Below are 21,726 nucleotides of genomic sequence, written 5' to 3'. Positions count from 1 at the left end.
AGCGGTGCGCTGTGACTCCCCCTCCCCAGCGAGTGCCTTTCAGAGAGCTTAAACCCTTCTCCGCCCCCCCTCCCCAAAGGATGGGTTTTTCAGTGTACTCTTCCCCGGCCTCTCGCTTCCCTTCCCTAAGGCCGACTGTTCAGTCTATTATCCCCCTTCCCTTCCCTCCATCCCAAAGGGGGACCGTTAAATGTATTATTTTTCCCCTTTTCCCCTTCCCAAAGGCTGACTGTTAAATGTATTATTATTCCCCGTCTCTTTTCCCCTTCCCCCAGGGTGACTTTTAAATACAACGGCTCTACAATCGTCCCTGGAGACCAAGGGGTAGACTATGAAGCCTTTAAAAGGAAGTGCACAGGTAAGCTCCCTCCTGATCGCTCTGGCACCTTACCGTGCTTCTTGCTGCCCGGGGCAAGGGGGGGGACAAGGATGGGGGAAAACTCGGGTAAAACTGGAATTAGTGCTGCAGCTTCCCCGTGTCTGCCCTGTCCTGCACGACGGGGTTTCCAGCCGCCACGGAGTGCGGTTCGCTAGAGTCCATAGTCCAGCCACTCCTTTGTCTCACCCTTAGACTTAAGGTCCTTTGGGCTTTTTCCCCCCCTTTGCACAATTTTTCATTGCTTTTCCGTTATGAACAAGATAAAACCCTTGATTAGCAACCGTCTCCTTGTTTAGCACCGCACTTTCAGAGCAAAAAGGACTCAATTTTTCTGTCTAAAAAGATGCAGTCATACAGATCATTTTGCAGTAAAATTCTTCCATCAATTGTATTCATAGTGCTAAAGTAACTGCAGTTAGAAGGGTTGCTCAGATTTTTTAAGAATGTGAAACCCGAGGAGACAGTGGTTATGCCCAAGATTGGCTCAAACAATACAGCACTGAAAACAATCATATATGTGGCGTTGCACAACCGCAACAGTTGCGGCTCTCTAGGTTTAGACGTGGCAGTTGATTGTTTAACTGGCAGTTGTAGAACATGAACTGGAGAAACAAAACCTGGGGAAAATAAAAATAAATTGAGGAACACTTAGCTTCATCTGATCGTAACTTTTGACATGTTTTACAAAAGCGGGCTTTGATTTTTCTTGAAATAACTTCTAGGGGGGAACTGTGTAGCTTTTCCTCCTATCTTGGCTGCTATTTAACAATATCACCAAGTGACAGGACATACGAAGCATTTTTAACTAACACTGGACTGTAACAAAGTCTTCCCACTCATCTAGTTACGCTACAATCAGATATTATGATTAACCTGTATTTTTAGAACTATGTATCTGTATTGCGAAGGAATTGTACATGGAGCAGCCTCTCCCTTCTCAAGGTGGGGCGAGCCCCGGGGGGTAGTCAGGGCCCCCCAGCTACTGAAACGCCAGTGCCTCTCCATATTGGTCTGTCAAGTGCCAGAGCTTGGCTGTATTTTACTGAGTTGGATGGGAGGACTTCCAGTAACTTACATGGGGGTAGGACTAGACTGGTACTTATCAGTCAATAAATATCATAGGAGAACAACACATTTTAGCCCTTGGAAGGTAGCCACTAAATCAAGACGGTTGAGACTGCTCTGCTACGACATTTGCAGTGAGGTTTTGCTAGGATTAACACAGCAACTCGTTTCCAGCTGTTTTTGAGACCTTTGCAGGGAAAATACTAAAAACCGAAAAGGATCTTCTTGTAGTTGGTATTGGAAGAGCTGATAGCCTGTACCACAAGAACTCCTTCCCCACTCAACTCTTCTTGATGGGCAACATAAGGAAAAAAAGTCATCCTCTGCCATATGGGGAAACTCAGGCCTCCGCACTTCCAAACGTCATGCCAATGTTATTTAAAGGGTTAGTAGTTTTCTTGGGAAGTCAACAGCTTCAGTATCTGAGTGCCATGTTCTCTGTCTCCTCTTGTGGCCAAGATGACTGAGCATCTCCAGGCATCTGAGGCTTGCAGAGGAACCTTCCCCATTTATTTTCTCTCCTTGTTTTTAAGGAGTCCATCTCTTATTTTGTCTGAACTGATTTTTAAAGTTTTTTCTGGAGTGGCACCCTCTCAAGAACAGTTCCTATCTTACCTTCTGTAGCAAAAGGAAAGGTTAGAAACCTTTATCGAGTAGCTAAGCAGGCAGAGGGGCTTTGGCAGAGAGCAGTCACCGGTTGGGCAGGGTAGCATGCGTATAACAACTAATGGAGGCACGTACTGCACTTTGGAATATGGCCAGTTTTGTTTTTTTCTTGCCATCGTTTGCATGTGCCAAGCCCTTATTTATAAACAGGATAATAAAACAGAGTTTAAGGAAACCTTGTTTTATACCAGCAAATTGCCAGGCTGGCCCCAATACTGAAGCATTTTTATGGCAAAAAGGAAATTTTGCATATTTTAGGCATAAGCACAGTAAGGGAAGAGTTCAATAAAGGGCATCTGTGGGGTAGACTGTGGCCTATTGTTAGCCTTTGGTGTGGAGCTGAATCCCTTATAGCTACTCAGTTGCTCCCCTTCCCTCTTCCTTCTCTCCCTCTTCCTTCTCTCCCTCTTCCTCTGCATGCACCTGGTAAGGGCTGCTCCTTGGCAGGCCAGAGGCAAGAGGTTGTCCTCAACCCCACCTCTGGAGCACAGTTGCTGGAGTCTTAAAGAACTAGGCAAATTCAGGTACCGGGTGCTTGTCTAAGTGCTGGAAAGGATCTTCCTCCACCCACGAATTACGGTGCGGCAGTTGGGGAAACACGAGATGCAAGTTTCGGTGCCTCCATCTGTGCAGCAACCCTTCGCCTGGACCACTAGACGTAGTCAGAAAACAAGGCTCGTGCCAGCAGTGAAGTTAGAGCTTTCCTTCCCATCTGGAAGAAGGGTGCCAAATGTTACTATGAAGCAGAGCTGGTTGGAATATTTCTACTGAAACCCAGTCAGCAAAAAAAGACTAGGAAGGGATGGGAAGAGCTGCTAAGTATTATTCCTTCCTATGGCTATGTGTCTTTGCTCCTGGTTCACACCCCATCTCCTTCTGCATTTTGCTGGAGGGGAGGAGAGCTATTGTCAATGCGAACAGCTTCAGAAAATGTGATTAAAAGATTAAAAAAACTGGCATCAGAATAAACTTCCTTCCTTGTTTCGAATTCCTGTTTTGTGAAAAACACTGCCCTGAGAGCCAAAAAGTACTGCAGCTGCCTCTGGTAGAAGCTGAGCATAATGTGGTGGTTGAAGGTGAGAGTGGGAGCTGGAATTGAAAACGTCAGCGTGCAAAGTGTCACCATGCCGCTCCGTCAGAGCTTGCTCTGTTCTCTTTTCTCCACCATCTATTTCATTGCTGTTCTGAGTGACAAATGTCTGTGTCCCCCGCTTTCTTTAATAACCATTCTTAATGAAAAGCCCCTTCGGCATGCGGTACATATTGCTTCGCTCCAGGGCATTAAATTACAGAGTAGGCAGTGTCAGCGTGTGCTAATTCATGTGGCTCTGAGACCAAGGAGGTCTTTTGTACCAGCGTGGAAGACATTTGCCTGTGGTGGATATCCTGCCTTGTGCAACGACAGAGGTTAGGAAGGGCTGGAGGGGGTTGTTGGTAGCAGGCTTGTATTTTTGCTGTTTCTTCTCCCCATACATAACCCTTTTCATGCAGACCATGGCCCGACCCATTACTGATCCTGCAAACCTCCTCGAGGAGCGAGAGTGATTGAGGACAAAGGGAAAAGCAAGAAACTAAAATTGCTTTTTTTAATGGAAGTAGCAGTTCAAAAAGACCGTGTTAGAAACCAGCTCTCTGCAAAGCTCCAGCAGTGCTCTGCGGGCTGCCGCTGAAGGAACGCAGGGCAGACCGCGACGCTGAGCCCCGGGGCAGCGAGGCCCATGCCCTGAGCCAGGAACTGCTGCTGCAGCCGGTCTGCCTTGTGCGGGCTCCATCGCTCTCACTGCTCTACTCAGATGCGCACTGCACATCCCACCTACGTCTAGGTCGCCTAGGCAGGTGACCTTGGTCCAGACCCACCCAGGTCACATATCCTGGGGTGGAGGCTTTTTCTTCCTAAAGCTCTTTCCTAAGCTATGTGTACTAGCAGAAGAGCTTCAGGAGCTGCATAATCAAACTATCATCCTTTTTCCATCCCACTGTTTGGGGACAGCACCTGCCACTCTTAAATGAAGAAAACACGGTAAGAAAAGCTCCTTCAGTGCCCTTTTGTTCAGGGTCCCAGGATTATGCTGCAAACACAGCCTGAAGCCTGGCCTTTTGCGTATCAGTCGCCATCATGCTGTTGCTGTGAAGGTCTGTGTCAGGCCACGAGACAGCTCATACACTGTGGCTGGGGGGTAGTAGGCACTGCTTGAGTCTCAGGCAGTAGCCTTCTCTGTCCTCCAAAGACCAGCCCCAGATGTGTGAACACCTCTCCTCCATTCTATCCCAAGGTAAAGTCAAGGAGGTTGGTTTAGGCCACTGACACAATAAAGGCCTTAAATGATTAGGAGGTGGCCGCTGGTGGCACTGCCTTTGACAGTCCTGCATAATGACCAAGACCGTATTGGCCTTTGTCTGACCTAGAGAGTCTGGAGACCAAAGTTGAGGACATTAATTGTGTCAGGGTCATTAAACACACAGTGTAGACACCCCCTGTGTCTTCTGGCTAAGGACTGTTTTGGTTGGGCTTAACGGCACAGATTACCTCTGCATTAAACAAGGACTTAATTCAAGGCTTTTGATCCATTTTACTTCACAGTTAACAGCTCTTGCCTCTGCAGATGGCATGGATCCAGACGTAGCATTAATTTGGTGTTTAGTAGTACGTGCCATCAGTACACTTTTAAAAAAAACAGCTGAGCTGGTGGATTTGCAGCCAGAAACACAGATAAGAGTTGAAGGTTATTGTACGGAAGGATGTGAAGGCTCTTGGGTTTCTTTGTTGTTGTTTTTCATTTCAAAGTCTCGTAACTGGGCTGGTGATGCTGTTGCTGAGAAGAGTAGAAGGACATCAACTGAGATACTGAACTAAAAGTCCGGTCAAAAGCATCCGCGTAAACTTCTGTGTGTGTGTCAGTAATACCTGACTGCACCAGGCAGCTTGCCTCAGTTTCTGTATTAGGAAGCAGCAGAGCATTGCATTGTCTCTGTCTGTGGTTTACTTTATTTTTTTTAAAGTGTGTATTCTGCCGTTAAGTAATGGAGAGGTCGGAAGACTGTGTTTCCCCCCCATGCCACATGTGAACAGTTCTTTTTCAATGCATCTCTGACAAAAGAAATAATGAGCCTTTTATTTGGAAAGCCCCAGTCCAGATAAATAATTGCAGTGACAGCATGAAATGGCATAGTTATTCATGTGTCTGAAAAGATCAAACCAAAACCACGCTGTGCATTCAGCACAAGGAAGAACTGAAAACTTTTCTTCTGAAATAAATACCCTATAAAATCATTTCTGGCTAACATAAAATATTAGGAAGAAAATAGAAATAGAATTGGCTCCTAAGACAAATGCCAGCTCTTTTGGGCTTACGACAATTGTTCTATAAAGCCTGGCCTGCATACAAAATTTAGGAGCTAAGAGTTGAGACATCACCAAGGTTACGTTGGCACCTTAGGTGGTAGGAAAGATTTGTAAAAATGCACGAGGACATATAATGAGATAGGTGCTTATCTGTATTTGGCTACATCTTAACTTGCTAAAATGGGCTTTGTAAATCAGTCTCCTACTGCTTTTGTTTTTCCTCTTTAATATTCGTCTTGCCTGCTTTCCCTTAATACCTGTCTAAAGGAAGTCCTGGGGCCATGGGTGGCTTGTGGGAATTTCGCCCTGTCTTCGCAGCGTTTCCGTGCCCCTGTGCCCTCCCCGCTCGCTGTGGAAGTCGTGCTCTTGGGAGGGTCGGCTGAAGTGGCGTGAGTTTGACAGTGATCTCCTGGCTGCCAGCTGGAGCTGTGGCTTAGACTGTCCCTTACGATCAACAAGAGGTTGTTTTAGGGAATATTCTCATTCATTTTTGTGGGAGTAACTCATCGGGTCGAGTTCTGCACTGAAATAGTAATTCTTTGCGTTCAGTTTAGCTTTGTGATGCTTAATTGAAATAGCATGGCTGTGGGTCTGCATTTTACCATCCAGTGCTAGGCATAAGAGCAGGTAAAGGAGAGCGTTGCATCTTTTGCGTGCCCTTTGTTTTGGGGCCTGCCTGGCCCTTAATTCTGGTGGACTAATGCAACCGTTCCTTCCTTCAGGGAAGGGGAACAAAGATTAGCTGGATCCCCTGTTTCCTCCCACTCTGCCCTCCAGTATATCCCCAGGTCAGGCGAGAGACCACTACAGGACCACCGCCACTGGGGTAGCAGCAACTCATTCTGATGAAGCGCTGCTGGTGGCTTCACTGCACCAGAGAAAGCCGGAGAAGTCAGCGTGGGGTCATCCTCCCCATGCCCTTGTGTCCCAAGGACCCTGTGCTCATGCCAGCCACCCCGGGTTACATGGAAAAGGTTTGGAGCCCCGGCTACAGCATGCCCTGTGGTTATGGCCCAGGGGTCAAGCATCTTGTATTTCTTAGATGACTCCATGAACACGTCTGCGTGGTGCAAAGCCTCGGAGATATATGGGCTTCAATATGGGGTTAAAGAAGGAAAAAACAGTGTAGTGTAGTAAGAGGTAGAGAAGGTTTCTGTCTGAACTTCTAGCTACAGGGGTGACTGAAGAGGTGGAAAAATGACAAATTAATCTAAAATGAATCCAACTGAAACAAACAAAATAAATCCTTATGAAACCTGTCGTGCATTATCAGTAGTTCATTGTTGAACAGAACACAAAAGCAGATCATTCTGTCAGCTGCCTTGGTGTATGTGACCTTGATTTAGCAGGCAGGTGAAGCTCGGAGCGGTGGCCTTATCTCGGCATGTCTCTGGGCTGGCCATTCAGAGTCCTAAGGCTAAGAACCGTGAAGCTTGTGACAGTATTTCTTTCCTGCAGCTATTATCTTTTACTGATGAGTCAGTGCGTTTTAATCTAATGGGGAATTTTTTAGTACAGCTGAACCAAAGGGTTTGAGCGGATGAAAAAGAGGAGAATACCATCAAGGAAATCTCTGCAGCTTGGCATCGAGCTTTGTTGACAGCCAAGGGCAGCTTAATCAGTATATTTGGAAAATCCTGCCTACTGATAAGTAAGGGGTTTGGAGAAAAATACTGAGTGATGCTCATTAAGGCATTCATTGTACTTTTCATTGTGTGTATAGCCCTGTTGTCACGCGGTACAGCCATAGTTCAAGGAGTAGTGATATTAGTAGGAATTAACGTTGTTAATTTCTGCTGTTTGTAATTTGTGAGACCTTCTCAAATAAAGCTGCTATTTCTGTTCTACCCAGAGCTATTATTTGCTTCTCTCTGCCCTGAAATTCCTGGCTTAGTGACTAGGAAGACGGTTGCGTAGAGCTAGGCAGGATTTCCTCTTTCAGAGGAAATCTACTGTCTCTCTATGCTTTGTTAGACTCCCCCACACTCCCAGCAAATTCCTAAAACCACTGTAAGTGAAAAGCGGGGGAGTGGGGGCGTGGATAGTGGCTATTAATGCCTTGAGATTTCTAGGGGAGTTGGCACTGATGCCTTCCAGCGCAGCGAGGTGACGTGGCAAGGTAGAACTGAGTAACTGTGAAAGAGGAAATCTGGGAGTATGAAAGAACTTGCGTTTTGATCCCGTTAGCACTCTGGACATACTTCAGACTAATTGTGAAACTCAACCACTTCTGCTCAGGGATTTTGACCTGCAGTTGGAGGGGCTCATACCCAGGCTGAACTAGTGCTAAAAGCCTCCACGTCTGTCCCTGTTGCCCTTTTAGGAAGAGACATGTTAATGCTAAGGACTCCAATTCACATTCCCTCTTGGCTTCATCTGCAGCTGCTGAAATGCTCCTCTGCTGCTGCGATTCACAGACTGGCACGTCAAGTTAAAGCATCACATACTGGTAGTTTATATTAAATACACTGGACTGAAAATTGTGGCAGCTGAAGAGCTTGTTCTGCCTACTGTGGGGATACAACCTCCACGGGGAGACAGGAGAAGGCACGCAGCTCGGGTGTAAGCTTTCAAGCCCCCACAAGTAAATCAGCCCCAGGTAAATTCTGCCCAAGATGGTGACTCAGAGCCCCACATCTAACCTCAGTTGCTCATTAAAATTATTGAGACTTCACAGGATGAAGTAAGAGTTGCTCATAGGCACTGAGTAGTAGGTGATCTAAGAGGCAAAAGCCCACATGGACTCGCTGGGTTTGGCTCTCATCGGTGCCACTGATCAAGCTGCTTTTAGACAGGACAGGAAAGCACTCAGACTCTGCTGAGAAGCAAATCCTGCTGCTGCCAGTGATCTGTGGGTTCATGTCAAATTAAAGTTCATGCTGACAGATAAATTCCTTCAACTTCCTTTCTATGGAAAGTGCTAGTGCTATGAAAAAGCACTGCTTTTTCACATTCATTATGTTTTTGCATTATCTTTATTATAAAGGGGCATGTTCCAAAGCAGTTTTCAGGATCTGTAACAGCCTTTAATAGAAGGGGCAGGGATGGAAAACCTACCTACTCAAGGTGGAAAGTGATGGGTCCATGGGAAGGGCTGTGACACGGTTACAGTATAGTAGTGGCCAGGACTTGATGACATTAAAGTGCCTTCCAGCACTGTGTTCCCATAGGAACCTCAGTACAATTCTTAGCAGAGCGTGGCCTCCTTTACTGTCAGATCTGGGGAAGCAAGGTTTTTTCATAGAACTGTTAATAGTAACGTTAGGGGATTTACTGTCTCTCTTCACCTTGGGTATTTCCTTGCTGTCGGTTCATTTATGGTTCTAATCAATCTTGGGAAGAGGATTTACTGTCAGAAACAGGAGTCTCTCCATGTGTTTCTCATACTTGCCAGTAACAGGGTATCTGAGAGAGGTTTTGGTTGCCTGCACTGTCGATACACATGACTCCAGTAGTCCTCTGTCAGTGGCAAAAAAGTACGTAGAGAACAAAGTAGGGAGAGCATAAGTGGATTTTTTTCAGACTTCAGATTCTTATATTTTATCAAGGGGGAGTTGTCATTACTCACGCTTCAGCAAAACAAAGTGTTAAAGAAGCTCTGAGATCTGTCAGCTTTCACAGAACATCCCACTTTTTTTGCATTGATTTCTAGCAGCTTATTTTCTGGGAATGAGCAATTTAGAGCTGCTTCTCCCCTGTCCCTGAAGGTCCTGGGGCTGTCCTGACCGTTCATGGAACGTGCTGTAATGGATCCAAAGAGGGGGGGTGTTGGCAAACTTTACTACACCTGGAGCCTGCATTTTCACCTGGCAGTAGTCAAGACAGCAAATAACTGTAAAGCATGTTGAACTGGTCACAACAAGTATAACCAGGATTAACATGATTCTTTTCAAACAGCAAGTTTGTTCTTCTGAGTCATCTCATTTCATTTACAAGGTCTTGCGTGACCTCTAACAGATGAAGTAGCTATGATTAGGTATATTCCACGATTGCACAACTGTCCATCTGCTCTGCTTTTCTGCACAATCCTGGTTGAAGGCTCCAGCATCGTGCATGCCACCGAGGCTGGGGCTACGAGTGGCTGGTATCACACACTTTCTAAGTGCCTGTGATCATGAAGGCGTCCAGATGCCTCAGTCGATGAGTCACTCTGCAATGAAGGAACGAACTCTTCGAGACAAGAAGTTTACAAGGTTTTTACACATATGGCCAGACTAAATAACTGTAGTCTGGCATGATATAGCAGAAACTAGCTGTGAAACAAAGATCAGAACAGTCCTAAAATGCAAGGCCTTTCTCTACAGGGCTTCGGAAGGAGTCGAAAAACACATCTGGGGAAGTAATTGCAGATTTCTCTTTTGCTCTTTCTTCTCCTCTCCTTCTTGTAAACTCATACTTCAAGCGAGCCAGAAATGTTGCTGAAGGGAAGGAGGGGAAAGGATCAGATTTGCACAATGGCCAGTTTCTGGGTGTATGTTATAAAATGTGACCCTAATCCCTCTATCTTGTAAGAAAGAGACACTGGGAAATCACTTTCTTCCCTTCTTGACCAGTGACCTTCAGATGAATGATCTGGCTGAATGTGTAACTGAGGTTAGCTCTGCGCTCTTGAATTGCTTGTTCACTGTATTTTAGCAATTTCCAAACTCACCAGCAGCACACTAATGTGCTGTGGGGTGGCTGCACCCCAGGAAGAGGGAGACCTAACACTGGTGAAGCGCACCTTGCAAGCGAAGGGCGTATAAGCAGAGCCCCTGGATTGCCCTGCTAATCCTGAACGATGGTATTGTAACACAGGATCAGTGTCTTGGCTTGGTCTTTAAGTTGAGAGCAATAGTCTCACCCTGGAAAATGGCAAGGCAGGGATGTTTTGGTTTTTAATGATTTCATCCTTTTTGCTTTGTCTCTCCAGATGATGTTCGATTGTTTGGCTTTGTCCGATTCACCACCGGTGATGCCATGAGCAAGCGAGTCAAGTTTGCCCTCATCACTTGGATTGGAGAGGATGTCAGTGGCCTGCAGAGAGCCAAAACTGGGACCGACAAGACTCTGGTCAAAGAAGTAGTACAGGTAACCTCTTCCTTCTGCTTCTAACCGCCTGTTCTCATCGCTTTTAGGTCTACAATCACCAGCAGGAGGGGAGAGGGAAGGATTGGAACATCCTTCAACTTAGTAGTCAATCCTTTAAAAAGAATACGGTTTCCAATTGCCTGCCTTCCTACTAGGAAGACACTTAACATCTGCCCTTTGAGCACTCAGGCATAAAGAAGCACCTTTGAGCTTAAGGCTGTCTCTTTCATGAGGAGGGAGTATATGCACTCGCCTCCTTGTCACCATTAAGATGTTTCCCATCTCCTCCCTTGATATGGAAATAACATAATATTGAATGGTAGAGAACAAGGCAGTATTAAGTTAAGCAGGTAAAATTAAACAGAAAAAACCACGCCCTTGTTTAAATTTCTCTGAGGCCTTTTGTCTCTTAACAATGAATTCGTGGACCTAATCAACTAAAGTCTGAAGTCCCTATCAGTACCAATTAACTAACAGGTCTTAATAGCTAACTGGATTTGAATAGTCTTCTGTTTGGCCTTGGGTGTATCAGGGACAAAGAGAAATGTGCTTAGTACACACCTTGGAAGGGCTTCGCTTGAATTTGTCTGTCCCAACTGAGCTTACAATTTAACTCTGTCAAGGCTTCGCAGAGCGCTCTGAGCCGGGCTCGCTCTGTCGGGCTCCAAGCTCAGTCCAGGCTTGTGAAGACAAGCAACAGCCGCAAGACGAGTGGATTGTGGAAGGCTCCCAGGAGCTGCTGCTGAAAAACTGACTTTAACGGGGAAGATGCTAATGTTTAGTATGTTTCCTCTGAAGAAGTACTGAAAGCAGATTAGCTCTTTCAACTAAACCTAGGGCCAGCTCTCCAACGCCTGAGAAATGGTGTTTCCTATGTACTCGGAGAACAGACGGACCATTGAAATAATCTCCCTCAATAACTGTGTTCTTGCCTATGTAAAGAAATCTCCCAGTAGGACAATATGAAGGATGAGAATGAAGTGCCTCTCAGTTCATTGGTAGTTTGTATGATACAGAAGATTATATTTAGATAAGAAGCATTGCAAATATAATAAATTCATATCCTTCCAGAAGATAAGCGCTGGTGCTAAATGTTTCAAAATGACAACTACACAGAGGGGTCCATTCTGAAAAGAAAATTCAATAATGACACCTGAGATATAGGAAAGCAAATCTCTGTTCATGTGAAGCAGCTGAAACTGTGTAATTGTATCTGAAGATTAAATTATAGAGTACTAATGAATGACTCATATAAAAGCCACTAAGCTGAAGACTGAAAAAAAAAAAGTATAAAAAAAAGTTTAGACAATTTATTCCTGTTGACTTGAATAGCATTCCTGAATGCTGCTCTAAGATCTGTCCCTCAGGTCTGTTACATATAATTTGCAATTTCACTTGTTTCATCTTTGATTAGTAGTCTGTATGAGTTAATAATCTGGTGTAACATTAATCATTCTTGGCTGTTACTTAAAAGCTTTCATATTCCAATTAATCTGTACTAAAATACGAAAACAATACAACTTGCGCTTCATACATTTTTATTGAGCAACCATGTCTATAAGCCACTCCAAAACATTTTTGAATGCAATGTTAATGGTGGCCTCCTTTCCATAAGAAATTATCTTGACAACTATTCTGCATAGTTCTACATGTGCAACTGAATCCCTCTGAGTGGAGTGGGATAAAAGCAGAACTATTTTCTTTTTATGCAGGTAACCTTGCAGGTAATCTGTCAAAACAAAGGAGGACAAGAAAGTCCAACTGAAATTTAGTGGGGGGAACTTATCCCAGAGCTATTTCACTCCTACTAGTTCTCTTGACCTTCAAGTACATTCCCAGTAACCCCACTGCTTCTGATTTTTACAGAGATTATTTGAGATGCGAGTTATACGTGGAAGAATACAGTTGGGGTTTTGCTGGAATGATAAACTACAAATCTGACTCAATGTTGGTTCATCATTTGGAATAAATAGTACCCTAAAGTGGGAAATTTTTTCTTTACAAACCCTGAAGAGAGTCTAGGCTATTGATGCAGTTTGGCTCTCAGCAGTTTTAGTTGCATGCATGGCCCATAGGTGCACTTTACCCCGTGTGACGTGGCTCTCCTTCCAAGAAGCACGGCACAAGGAGGCTTTTTGTGCAGCAGATGATGGCTCTGATTTTGTGATCTATAGAAGTGATTGGTTGGGCTTCCAGAACAACAGCTCTTCAGTCCGAGAAGCCCTCAGTAAAACGTGAAGGGCGCTCGCTTTCTTGTAGTATTTGCAACAGCTAACTGTGGCTCTTTATTTAAGACCAAAGCTCCAGTGTGAGAGGAGGCTTGCTTTATATTCTCTGCTATGTTGTAGATGCGTTGATGAGCTACGGTTGAGCTTTGCTCGAAGCTGAACTAACGCCAATAAACGTTGTTCTTCTGCTGAGACACTCAAAGTGAAAGACAGTCAGCTTGAATACTGCCTAGCAAGCAAAACCCACCATGTTGCAGCTGTAGAATAAAGAGTGTTCACACATGGTGATTATTAACGGTCTCCTAAAAGCACCTACCATAAGGAAAACATAAGGGAAATTAACTGCTGAAAAGCAGATTATGGGTTTATGAACAAAAGGATGAGATATTAGAAAGCAAGGAGAGGAACTGGGTTGCCCCCGCTTTTGTAGTCCTCCCTTAGAAGGGGGAGCAGGTGCTGTGAAATCTATAGGGAGGTGGCTTGGGAAGCAATGCTGATAGTCAGTGCAGGAGGTTGCCAGAAAATCTTTCCGGAAGAAAGGACAATTGATTTTTAGTTGTATTAACTGTAAAATTACAGGGATAGATCTCATCTGGTGCAAACAGCCATAGTTCTCCTGATCTGTACTAGCTGAGAATCAGGTCTTCTTGCTTATTTTGGACTATCCTTATTACCTCTTTAACATTGTTGGAAAATGGGTTTTGCATTTTTTGTATTTATTTTGGATTGTAGAAAAAAGCATTTTGCATTTAAGGAACATTCAGTAGCTTTTTTTCACAGCCCTTTTTTTTTCCATCCTTTCCTCTTTACCTCAGCTGGAAATCTTGGATCAAGCCCGTGACCTGGGCCAAGTGGTTCAGCTGAGAGCAGGTTAGAAGGCCAGGATGGGGAATGAGTATCTATATGCATCATCTTAAGGGTGTAGCTGAGTACTAATGTGTGGACCCTCCCGGTGTAAATGGAGACATGGAGTAAGGTGATGCAGTATCCCACCTGTTCTCCACCGAGCTTCTGTCTAGGCCAAGGACAGACCTAGGGGTGGGGCGCAGCGGCACACGACGTCCCGTGCTTTGCAGACTATTGCTTAAGAAGTTTGGGAGTTTACTTCTGGAGTACAGTCCAAACCTAGACTAGAATGGTCTAACCGCAACAGCTGGGGAACTTTATCAAACAGTAAGCTGGGATGACTTAAACTACAAGCCTGCATCCGTGTTGTCATCAGCAGCGGCATGTCTTACCTGGTGCTCGTGGGTGAGCCGGCAGATGCTTACAGCGAGCCACACGTGCAGCAGACCCCCCGCATTTGTGTCCTCTGCACAGCTGCAGTGCGATCACTCTGCGCAACTAGTTGTCGTGCCAAGGTTGTACCCAGCTGCCAGTAGATACCAGCTGAACGGGAAGGCTTTGGGCATATTTTCTACTTGGCTAAAAAGGAGATCATCCAAAGCTGGTCTTAAACTCATGTTTTATGTCCCTGGCAGTAAGGATGGTTCTGCCTTTTACCTCCTTTATGCGCACAAGCTGTGGCTCATTCAACCTTAGCACAAATCCATCCAGGAGTCTCTCTGTGCTCTGGGGGCTGTTGTTTTCACCTCTTTTATTCCAGAGGCCCAGGAGAAACAGGTTGGTCATCTTAAACCCAGAAATCATGGCTATTGTAAGCTGTTTGTTATGGCTAGAAACAGTTGCCAGCATGAGGTTCAGTTCAGCCATAAAAATTCCTGCAAGATGTAACTTGGCTGCTGTGGGTTGTAAGTACAGGAACATCAGACCTTTCAGTGATCGGCCCTGTTCACTTTGAGGAGAGAAGAGGGATGACGTTATGGTGCTTTTCTTCGAGTAAGGACAAGCCCAGGCACAACGGTTGTGGGGCTGGGAGTGGCAACCGGTGCTAAAGTGGTCTGGTTTTCACGTCAATGCTGAAGAACCGAAAACAGGACTTGGTTTCCTTCTGAGTGTTGCTTCCTCCCTCTGAACTTGTTGCCCTTCATGACTGCATTTCCTACCAGGAGATTTTAACCCTTCATTAGGCGGCGTGGAGGTCTTTTTCCTGATGGGACTGAACTCAGGGCCTGCAGGGCTGTCTCAGCAAAGGGACTGCCCAACTTTTGCCAGTTTGTCTTATTTTCCATGAATTTGACTCTTCTCTGTTTTCTTTTTTTTTTTTTTCTTTTTTCTTTTTTTTTTTTTTCAGCACTCCTGCCCCCACAAAGTCATGTGCTCTATTATTTGCCTAAATCATATTCAGGGTAAAACAGCTCTGTTTCTGTGAACAAGTATTTGTGGCATTTTATTCATTATTATTTTTGGTGAGGAATTTGCCTGGCTTTAGTGCTGTCACCAAGTTTACTGAGTTCCTGCTTTGAAGCTCATTGCCAGATCTTTTTTTGTTCACCTTTCTCTTTTCTTCAGGATTCCTCACTGCACTGATACTGGTACCTCATGAGGGAGGACCCACTTACGGTTCCTAGTCTCGGGACAGATACAACACGTGTAACTCCACGTATGTGCATTAGGTTTCTCACGTTTGGACACTGACCTAACCAGAAGATGGTTTAATAGCTTTGTTAGAGGCAGTCTGAAAATCAAACTCATAGGGTAATGGCTATGTCACAGTGGCTTTGAGACAGTCTTTCTCAGGAGGGTGAGTGAGATCCTGCCGGGAAGGCAAACAGAATTGTTCTTTTTGACTGTTTTTCCTATTCTGGTTTACTGTAATGACCATACCAAATGGATATGGATTTACAAGAACTTCTAGTCCTAATCTAGAGAAGTTGGTGACTATGTAAGTAACTTCTTCAGGCCAGAATAAGCAACTTCTCATCACCCCACATCTGACACACAGTCCTGTGACTTTTCCAGTGGGATGCAGCGCAGATAGGAAGAATTTGCAGATCAGCTGAAATGTAGTTCCCATTGCTGAGAGATGCGTTTGCCAGAAGTTTGGGCTGGCTTCTCCCAGTGACTGGAACTGGTCCATGTAAAAATTGGCAAGGATTAAATTTGAAGAGAGGGTTTTTGCTGATAGCTTGGACTCTGACAGCTGATCACAGGACCAGGTTTGGTGTAGCCAGAGTAGAGCGGAGGGCAGTGGTACTGTATTGCTATAGGGGCTTGTCACTTTATAGCTCTCCTTGTATTCAGAGAAGCCCTGCTAGAACATAACCTCCGCGGCAGCCACAGAACATGTCCTTTCTTCCCCATGATCCCAGGTCTAGTACTCATACCATGCTGGGAAAGAAACATGGGAGGTGTCATCTCCTGTGTATTGCATCTGCGCTGAAAATAAGATAACCAGTGGACGGGAGTGGTGACGTTAAGCAAAGTGGAACTGAGGATTTTGAACATCAGTGGAGGCTGCTGCAAGCCTCAGTGTAAATAAAAACATCAGGAAGCTGCTCAACTACCTGGCACCATCCCTAGCTGCTAAGAACCCAAGTGTCTGTAGACGATACAAGGATTTTCCTGCTGGCTTCAGGCCTACCCATGCTGGGAGTTATAAGGGCTTCTTCAGACCTTTTTGGTACAGTGTCTGCACCAGACAAGATTTTCCCTTGGCCAGCTTAGGGAAGTTTTATGGCCCCATATGCTAAACATTCAGAGCCTGGAATAGGAAGAAAATCTACTCCACCCTTTTTTTCCCCCCATAAAGTTGTCTGGAAGAGAAAGGCTGGACTGAGCTTGCTGTACAAATTGCATGCTTCCCAGGGACAGATGCAAGCTCACTTTTTGCAACCTGACCTCTATGGTTGGAGCCCTTTCTCTCTGTAGTGTCGCAGGGAGGTTGACACAGGAGATTGGATTGCAAAATTGTGACCCTCTACTACTCAGGCACAAAGTGAAGCACGTGCTAGATAGATACATTGAAGAACCACAGGTAAACCTTACTTTTTACATCGTGTTCAATGATTTGAGAGGCAAAACAAAGAGATTGTGGTCACTGTTGTGTCATGAGAGTGATAAAGATAAATAGCATCATTGTTTTTGTTATCTGTAGGCTGCTGGTGACTCTGGGGTGAATACAAAGGCTAGAATTCACTCACAGGGCTTGCTGCAGTTGTAAAAAGCTCGGGGGTAGGGGCAGGAGAAGAGAATAGGAAGTGGAGGACGTAAAATGAAGACGCATGTCAGGAAAGCAAGGGCCCAAGCGTCAGAGTTACGCTCTGTGCCTTAGGCAGCTGTAACTGTTCTGTAATGCTCTTGGAAAGCATTGATAATGGCATGTGTGAGAAAAGAGAAAGCAAGGACTTTCACCACCCCAGGCTCTTAAGGGCAGAAAGAAAATCTGGTGGCAGAACTGACTGAAGTCAAATGCCTGTTGGCATTGCTGTTAGCCACTTGAAGCTAGGACTGTTCCTGGTGCTTTGCAGGAGCCACTTTGCTATGATCCGTTATTTATAATTGCAGATGACAGTCATGCCGAATAAGGACCATTGCCTGGTCTAGCTAACATCAGACCCAATTAAATCAGTTGGGATTAGTTTTACATTCTGGCAGTTTCAGTGGGGACAGAAAAAGAGTGAGCTCTGGATAAGATGGCCCTCGGCTGAAAAGTGCTGCTGTCGATCACGAGTGCCCAAGCTCCTGACCTGAGAGCCAGAGTCCCTCCTGCCTTCCTGCGCTGGTGACACAAGAGTCAGTTTCAACTGTCTCTAGATACTTTCGTGCCTCCCTTCACCTTATGATTTGCACCCTGAACAAAAGCTCAACCCCGAAGAGCTCAAACAGTGAATTCAGAGTGATGAGAGAGGCTATGGCTGAAGCAGGATATTGAAATCAGGAGTTCCAGGCTGCAAACTCACCCAAAACAGCTTCTCTCCTTGGGACCAGGCTCGATGAGACGTCGTGGTGGGTAAGAGCTGGTGGGAAGAACCAAAGAAGCCCCTGCCAGCACCTGCCAGCAGAAAGGAATAAAGCAAAGAGTTATTAATAGCAGTGACCCAGATTGCACTCCGAAGGTACAAATCTGGCACAAGAGGTGGCCCAGTCAGCTAAGAGGATATTTAAGAGTGGCTGGGAACAGAACCCATCTGGCCAACTGCCGGGCAGGGATTGTTCAAACCTTGCAAGATGTCTCGGTGGCGTTGACGTGAAATAGTGGCTGGTGCCACCCAGAAATCATCTGGATAACTGTCTAGTTGACAAGACGTTTGAGTAACTATACTTCCCTTGCGATACATATAATTTAGTTCCCCTCTGTTCATGCGTGAGTGCACTTGCAGTTTTAAATTCAGAATCAGCTGGATTCTGCAGACTGGGCATTGAAGGAAACCCTCCCTGCATTTATAAATTACACACACTTTTCATGGAATCCCTCTCAGCAATGGTTTTATGGGCCTGCCTCAGTTCTCACTAAAGTCAGGGAAAAGACTAGCATTGAAGTCAGGTAGTCCTAGATAAGCTGCTTCCTGAGTTGAGGAAAATTTGTTAAACCTGTTAACAGGTCAAAAAGAAATTGAAAAGGCTCAGCCCCAAAATCGTGTGGGGAGCACACCTCAGTGAGCATCAAATAGTTGAAAATCATTTGTTTGTTCTTAGCAAGAGCTGAGCTTTGCAAAGATCTCACACAGGAGTTCTGGAAGTAGGACACTTGTGAGCATGACTAAATCTGATGTTTTGGGCAGTTTGCCTCTTCATTTTCCATCTCAAAAAAAAGACTTTTTTTTTCTCTAAATAAGCAATTTCTTTCCCTTTTTGCCTGAACTCTGCTAAGACATGCCTGAGTCCTTGCAATGTCTGTCTGTCCTCACCGGAAAAGCTGGCCATTGAAGCGTGGAGCAAAATGGTGCTGTGAAGCAGTTGTTCTTTCTTAAGACTTTGTCTAGCTGCTGATAAACTGAAGCAGAGCAGACAAGGCTTCTCATAGCTGCTATAAGCTGTTTCCCCCCGCCCCAGCAACTCTTCCGTAGCGAGGATTTCCTACAGTGTGAAACAGGATCAGCGCAGCCTGGGAGCCTGGTGTGGGGGACGGAGCTGCTTTGCTCTTCCTTCCATTTTCTCCACCGCGTGAAAGAGGTGCTGAGGCTCTTTCCAGCTGAATCCTTCTCCACCCCCTCCTTTACCCGACTCTGAGCCCAAACTGAGACCCTTGGGACGCTGCCAAATAAAGAGTTCTCCCATGGCTTGGAGTCTGAAACTGATTAGAACCCCCCTCCACGGCTGTGCCAGGGCAGCTCCGGCACTGGGGAGACCTGGACGAGACGACTGCTTCTCTCTCAAAGCATCGCCTCATTCTCCCGGGCAGCCGCCGTCACCTTTCGGGGTGCTCGCTGCCCAGGGAGCCAGGCGTTGCGGCTTTCCTGAGACATTGCAGCAGGGCTGTTGGGATTTTAATGCCTTTTTTTTTTTTTTGTCATCGGTTTGTCCCTGGCCCTGCAGAGCGCCATGGATGCTTGTGGTTTTCATGCCGTCTAAAATCTCTGTGGGTTGGGGGGAAGGGGGAGACATAGGCAATGTTTTCGGTTGTGGTTAGAAAGGGAAAGAGAATGCTACGGCAAGAAGCAAATGTGCACGTTTGCCGAAATGTCTGTGCGCACACACACATGCCACCTTTGCTACGCGGCAGGAGGGACAGCCTTCACGAGGGAACAAATCCCTGGCTGTTGAGACACTGTGGGAAGTGCCCTGAAGGCTCCGTGGGATCCCATTCACAGCGACCTGTTCTGAGAAGGGTTTTCTCTGGTCACAAGCTCGCATCTCAGCATGCTGCCTAGGGCTTGCCCAGCTCCCAGAAGTCGCACAAGCAGCTAGATAGCTGCCCTGCAGTACGCAAGTGTATTAATAAAGCATGTCCTTAAAGGTCGCTTTGGATCATTAGACCACCATAGTGGAGCCTATTAACACCACCAGCAGCCTGTCTAGTACAGTGTCTTTCTTTTGGCCATGACGCGTATTAAAAGGTCGAGAGGAGTCAGTACATCTACTGAAGCAGACTGATTTGCTCCTGGTACCATCTTTAATCGAAGCATCCTCCCGTCAGCTGGCAGGGTACAGTACAGTACTGCAGTGTCGTGCTCTGTAGCGTAGCGCTGTGCTCCTCGTTTTGGGAGAAGCTTTCCTAAAAAGGACCGGGGCACAGACGGGATTAGTGACTTGCCAAAGATTATGCTGAGGGTCTGTGGCAGTTAGAAGGTCAATAACTATGAGCTTTGTACTTTTCATGCTACTCAGGAAACTTGACCTAACCTAGACTGTGCATTTATCACTAGGAAGAGCTGTTGCATAGGGCAGGCTTGGGTCTTGCAGCTGGTGACTGTAGAAGTAGAAGCATAAAATTTGTCCAGGTTACGTCTTGGGTTTTGCCATCACTAGTCTTCTGTCTCATCCACAACTTTTTATTTATCATCCCTACCACAGCAGATAAGGGTATACAGCTCATACAGCCATGGAAGGTGGATAATGCTTCTTTACTCAGGTACTTGGACAAGTACCTCCTTTTTTAACAGGCTTTTTCTTTATCTCTTGCAGAACTTTGCCAAAGAATTTGTGATCAGTGACCACAAAGAGCTGGATGAGGATTACATCAAGAACGAGCTGAAGAAAGCAGGCGGGGCTAATTATGATGCACAGACTGAGTAAACGCACAAACCTCCTGGCACCATCACCTGGATCTCAAAGGGAGGGGAAAGGCACAACAAACTAACACAACTGAGAGATGAGGCAACTGAAATCCCCAGCTTTCTGTGTGTGCATCTAAGAACTCCCTTCCTTTGCATACAGCGGACTTTTATTTTCCATTCCATCTCATGAAACATCCCTCTGCAGGGTTCTGGGGTTTTTTTCCCCCATTTTTTTACTTATAACTCTGTCCATGTTCTCACAGCTGTGGAATTTAGGTTTTGCTTTGCTCTGGTCTTATTCAGCATTGTGTTCGTAGAGGCTTGCCATTGTGTCCTTCTTCATATGCGTGCATGTCTGTCTGTTCTAGTTGGGCTCAACCTGGTCTCTGAGGGGAGAAAGTTTTGAGGGAGTTCTGAATATTGATTAATTTTTTTTTAAAAATTTTTCTCACTGATATTCTTGGGAATAGTATTTTTTGCTGTTCTAGGCTTGGATCAACTGGAGTTGACTTCACTCAATCTTTGATTAAATTGTCTAAGCGTAAATGTCCACCTGAGATGTTATCTAACAGCTTAAAACACAAAGCAGACAAGCAAAAAAATTCTTCAACTCTTAATAAATGGGAATAAATTTGCCTTAAACATTGTTTGACAGTTGCTATGCTATGTGCTGCATCTCTACCCCTCCCTCTTAAAAATACGATCCAACATGATCCGAATGTGGAGGTTTTGGGGTTTTTTTGAAGGTATCATGACACATTAAAGTGAGGGGCTTAGAAATGTTTGGACACTCGTTGACTCTTTTGTGTACATTGGTCTCTGGGTTTGTATTTGACTTTCCTAATGCTGGGGCTCAGGAGGTGAAACTGAAATGCATAGATTTTCTTTTTAAATGATGTCTGCAAAAATAGCAGCTGCTGAATCCTAGCAGCCCTCTCTGCCCATGTCCCCCATTTTTTTGCAGTTAAACACAACATCTTCAGTTATTTGGGGCCTTCAGGCAGCGAACCATCCTGCAGCTGTGACCGAGGGATGGAGCAGAGCAGCTCTGTCCCAGTCAGGATGAAACATCCAACAGCCGAGGCTCAGAGATAACCTGGGCACAGTTTGTTCGGTACCAAACGGTTTGTTTGGGGCGCTTCTTTGTACGGCTTTTTATTTCCATCAAAGGTAATTGTCCCCAGAATTATGTGGAGGGGGAAACCGTGTTGTACCGGGGCTTGGGAGTCAGCGCTATAAACCCATTACAGAAATAAATGTTTTTCAAGAACAGATCTCAGTGACTGTGTTGTTCTTTTACCTTCCCTGCAACAACAAGCCTATATTTAGGAGGTCTCAATCCTGGGCGTAAGGCTTTGAGCCCTTGCAATCTTGGGGCTATTAGGAGAATTAAACACTAGCTTAAATGTAAAATGA

The 21,726-nt window shown here is 45.4% G+C and overlaps 1 protein-coding gene across 1 annotated transcript; it reads left to right on the top strand.

Annotated features, from left to right (window-relative positions):
* Positions 1-275: 275 nt before the first annotated feature.
* On the top strand, positions 276-20,757 carry COTL1 (coactosin-like F-actin binding protein 1; the record flags this gene model as incomplete). The annotated part of the gene is made up of 3 exons (XM_010294464.1): positions 276-358; positions 10,366-10,523; positions 20,219-20,757. Coding segments are annotated over 3 exons (352 nt in total), but the record flags the coding sequence as incomplete, so codon positions are not given.
* Positions 20,758-21,726: the final 969 nt, after the last annotated feature.

This window comes from Phaethon lepturus, unplaced genomic scaffold, assembly GCF_000687285.1.
Source record: "Phaethon lepturus isolate BGI_N335 unplaced genomic scaffold, ASM68728v1 scaffold18719, whole genome shotgun sequence".
NCBI classification, from domain to species: domain Eukaryota; kingdom Metazoa; phylum Chordata; class Aves; order Phaethontiformes; family Phaethontidae; genus Phaethon; species Phaethon lepturus.
This window is presented reverse-complemented; position numbering and strand designations above follow the sequence as displayed.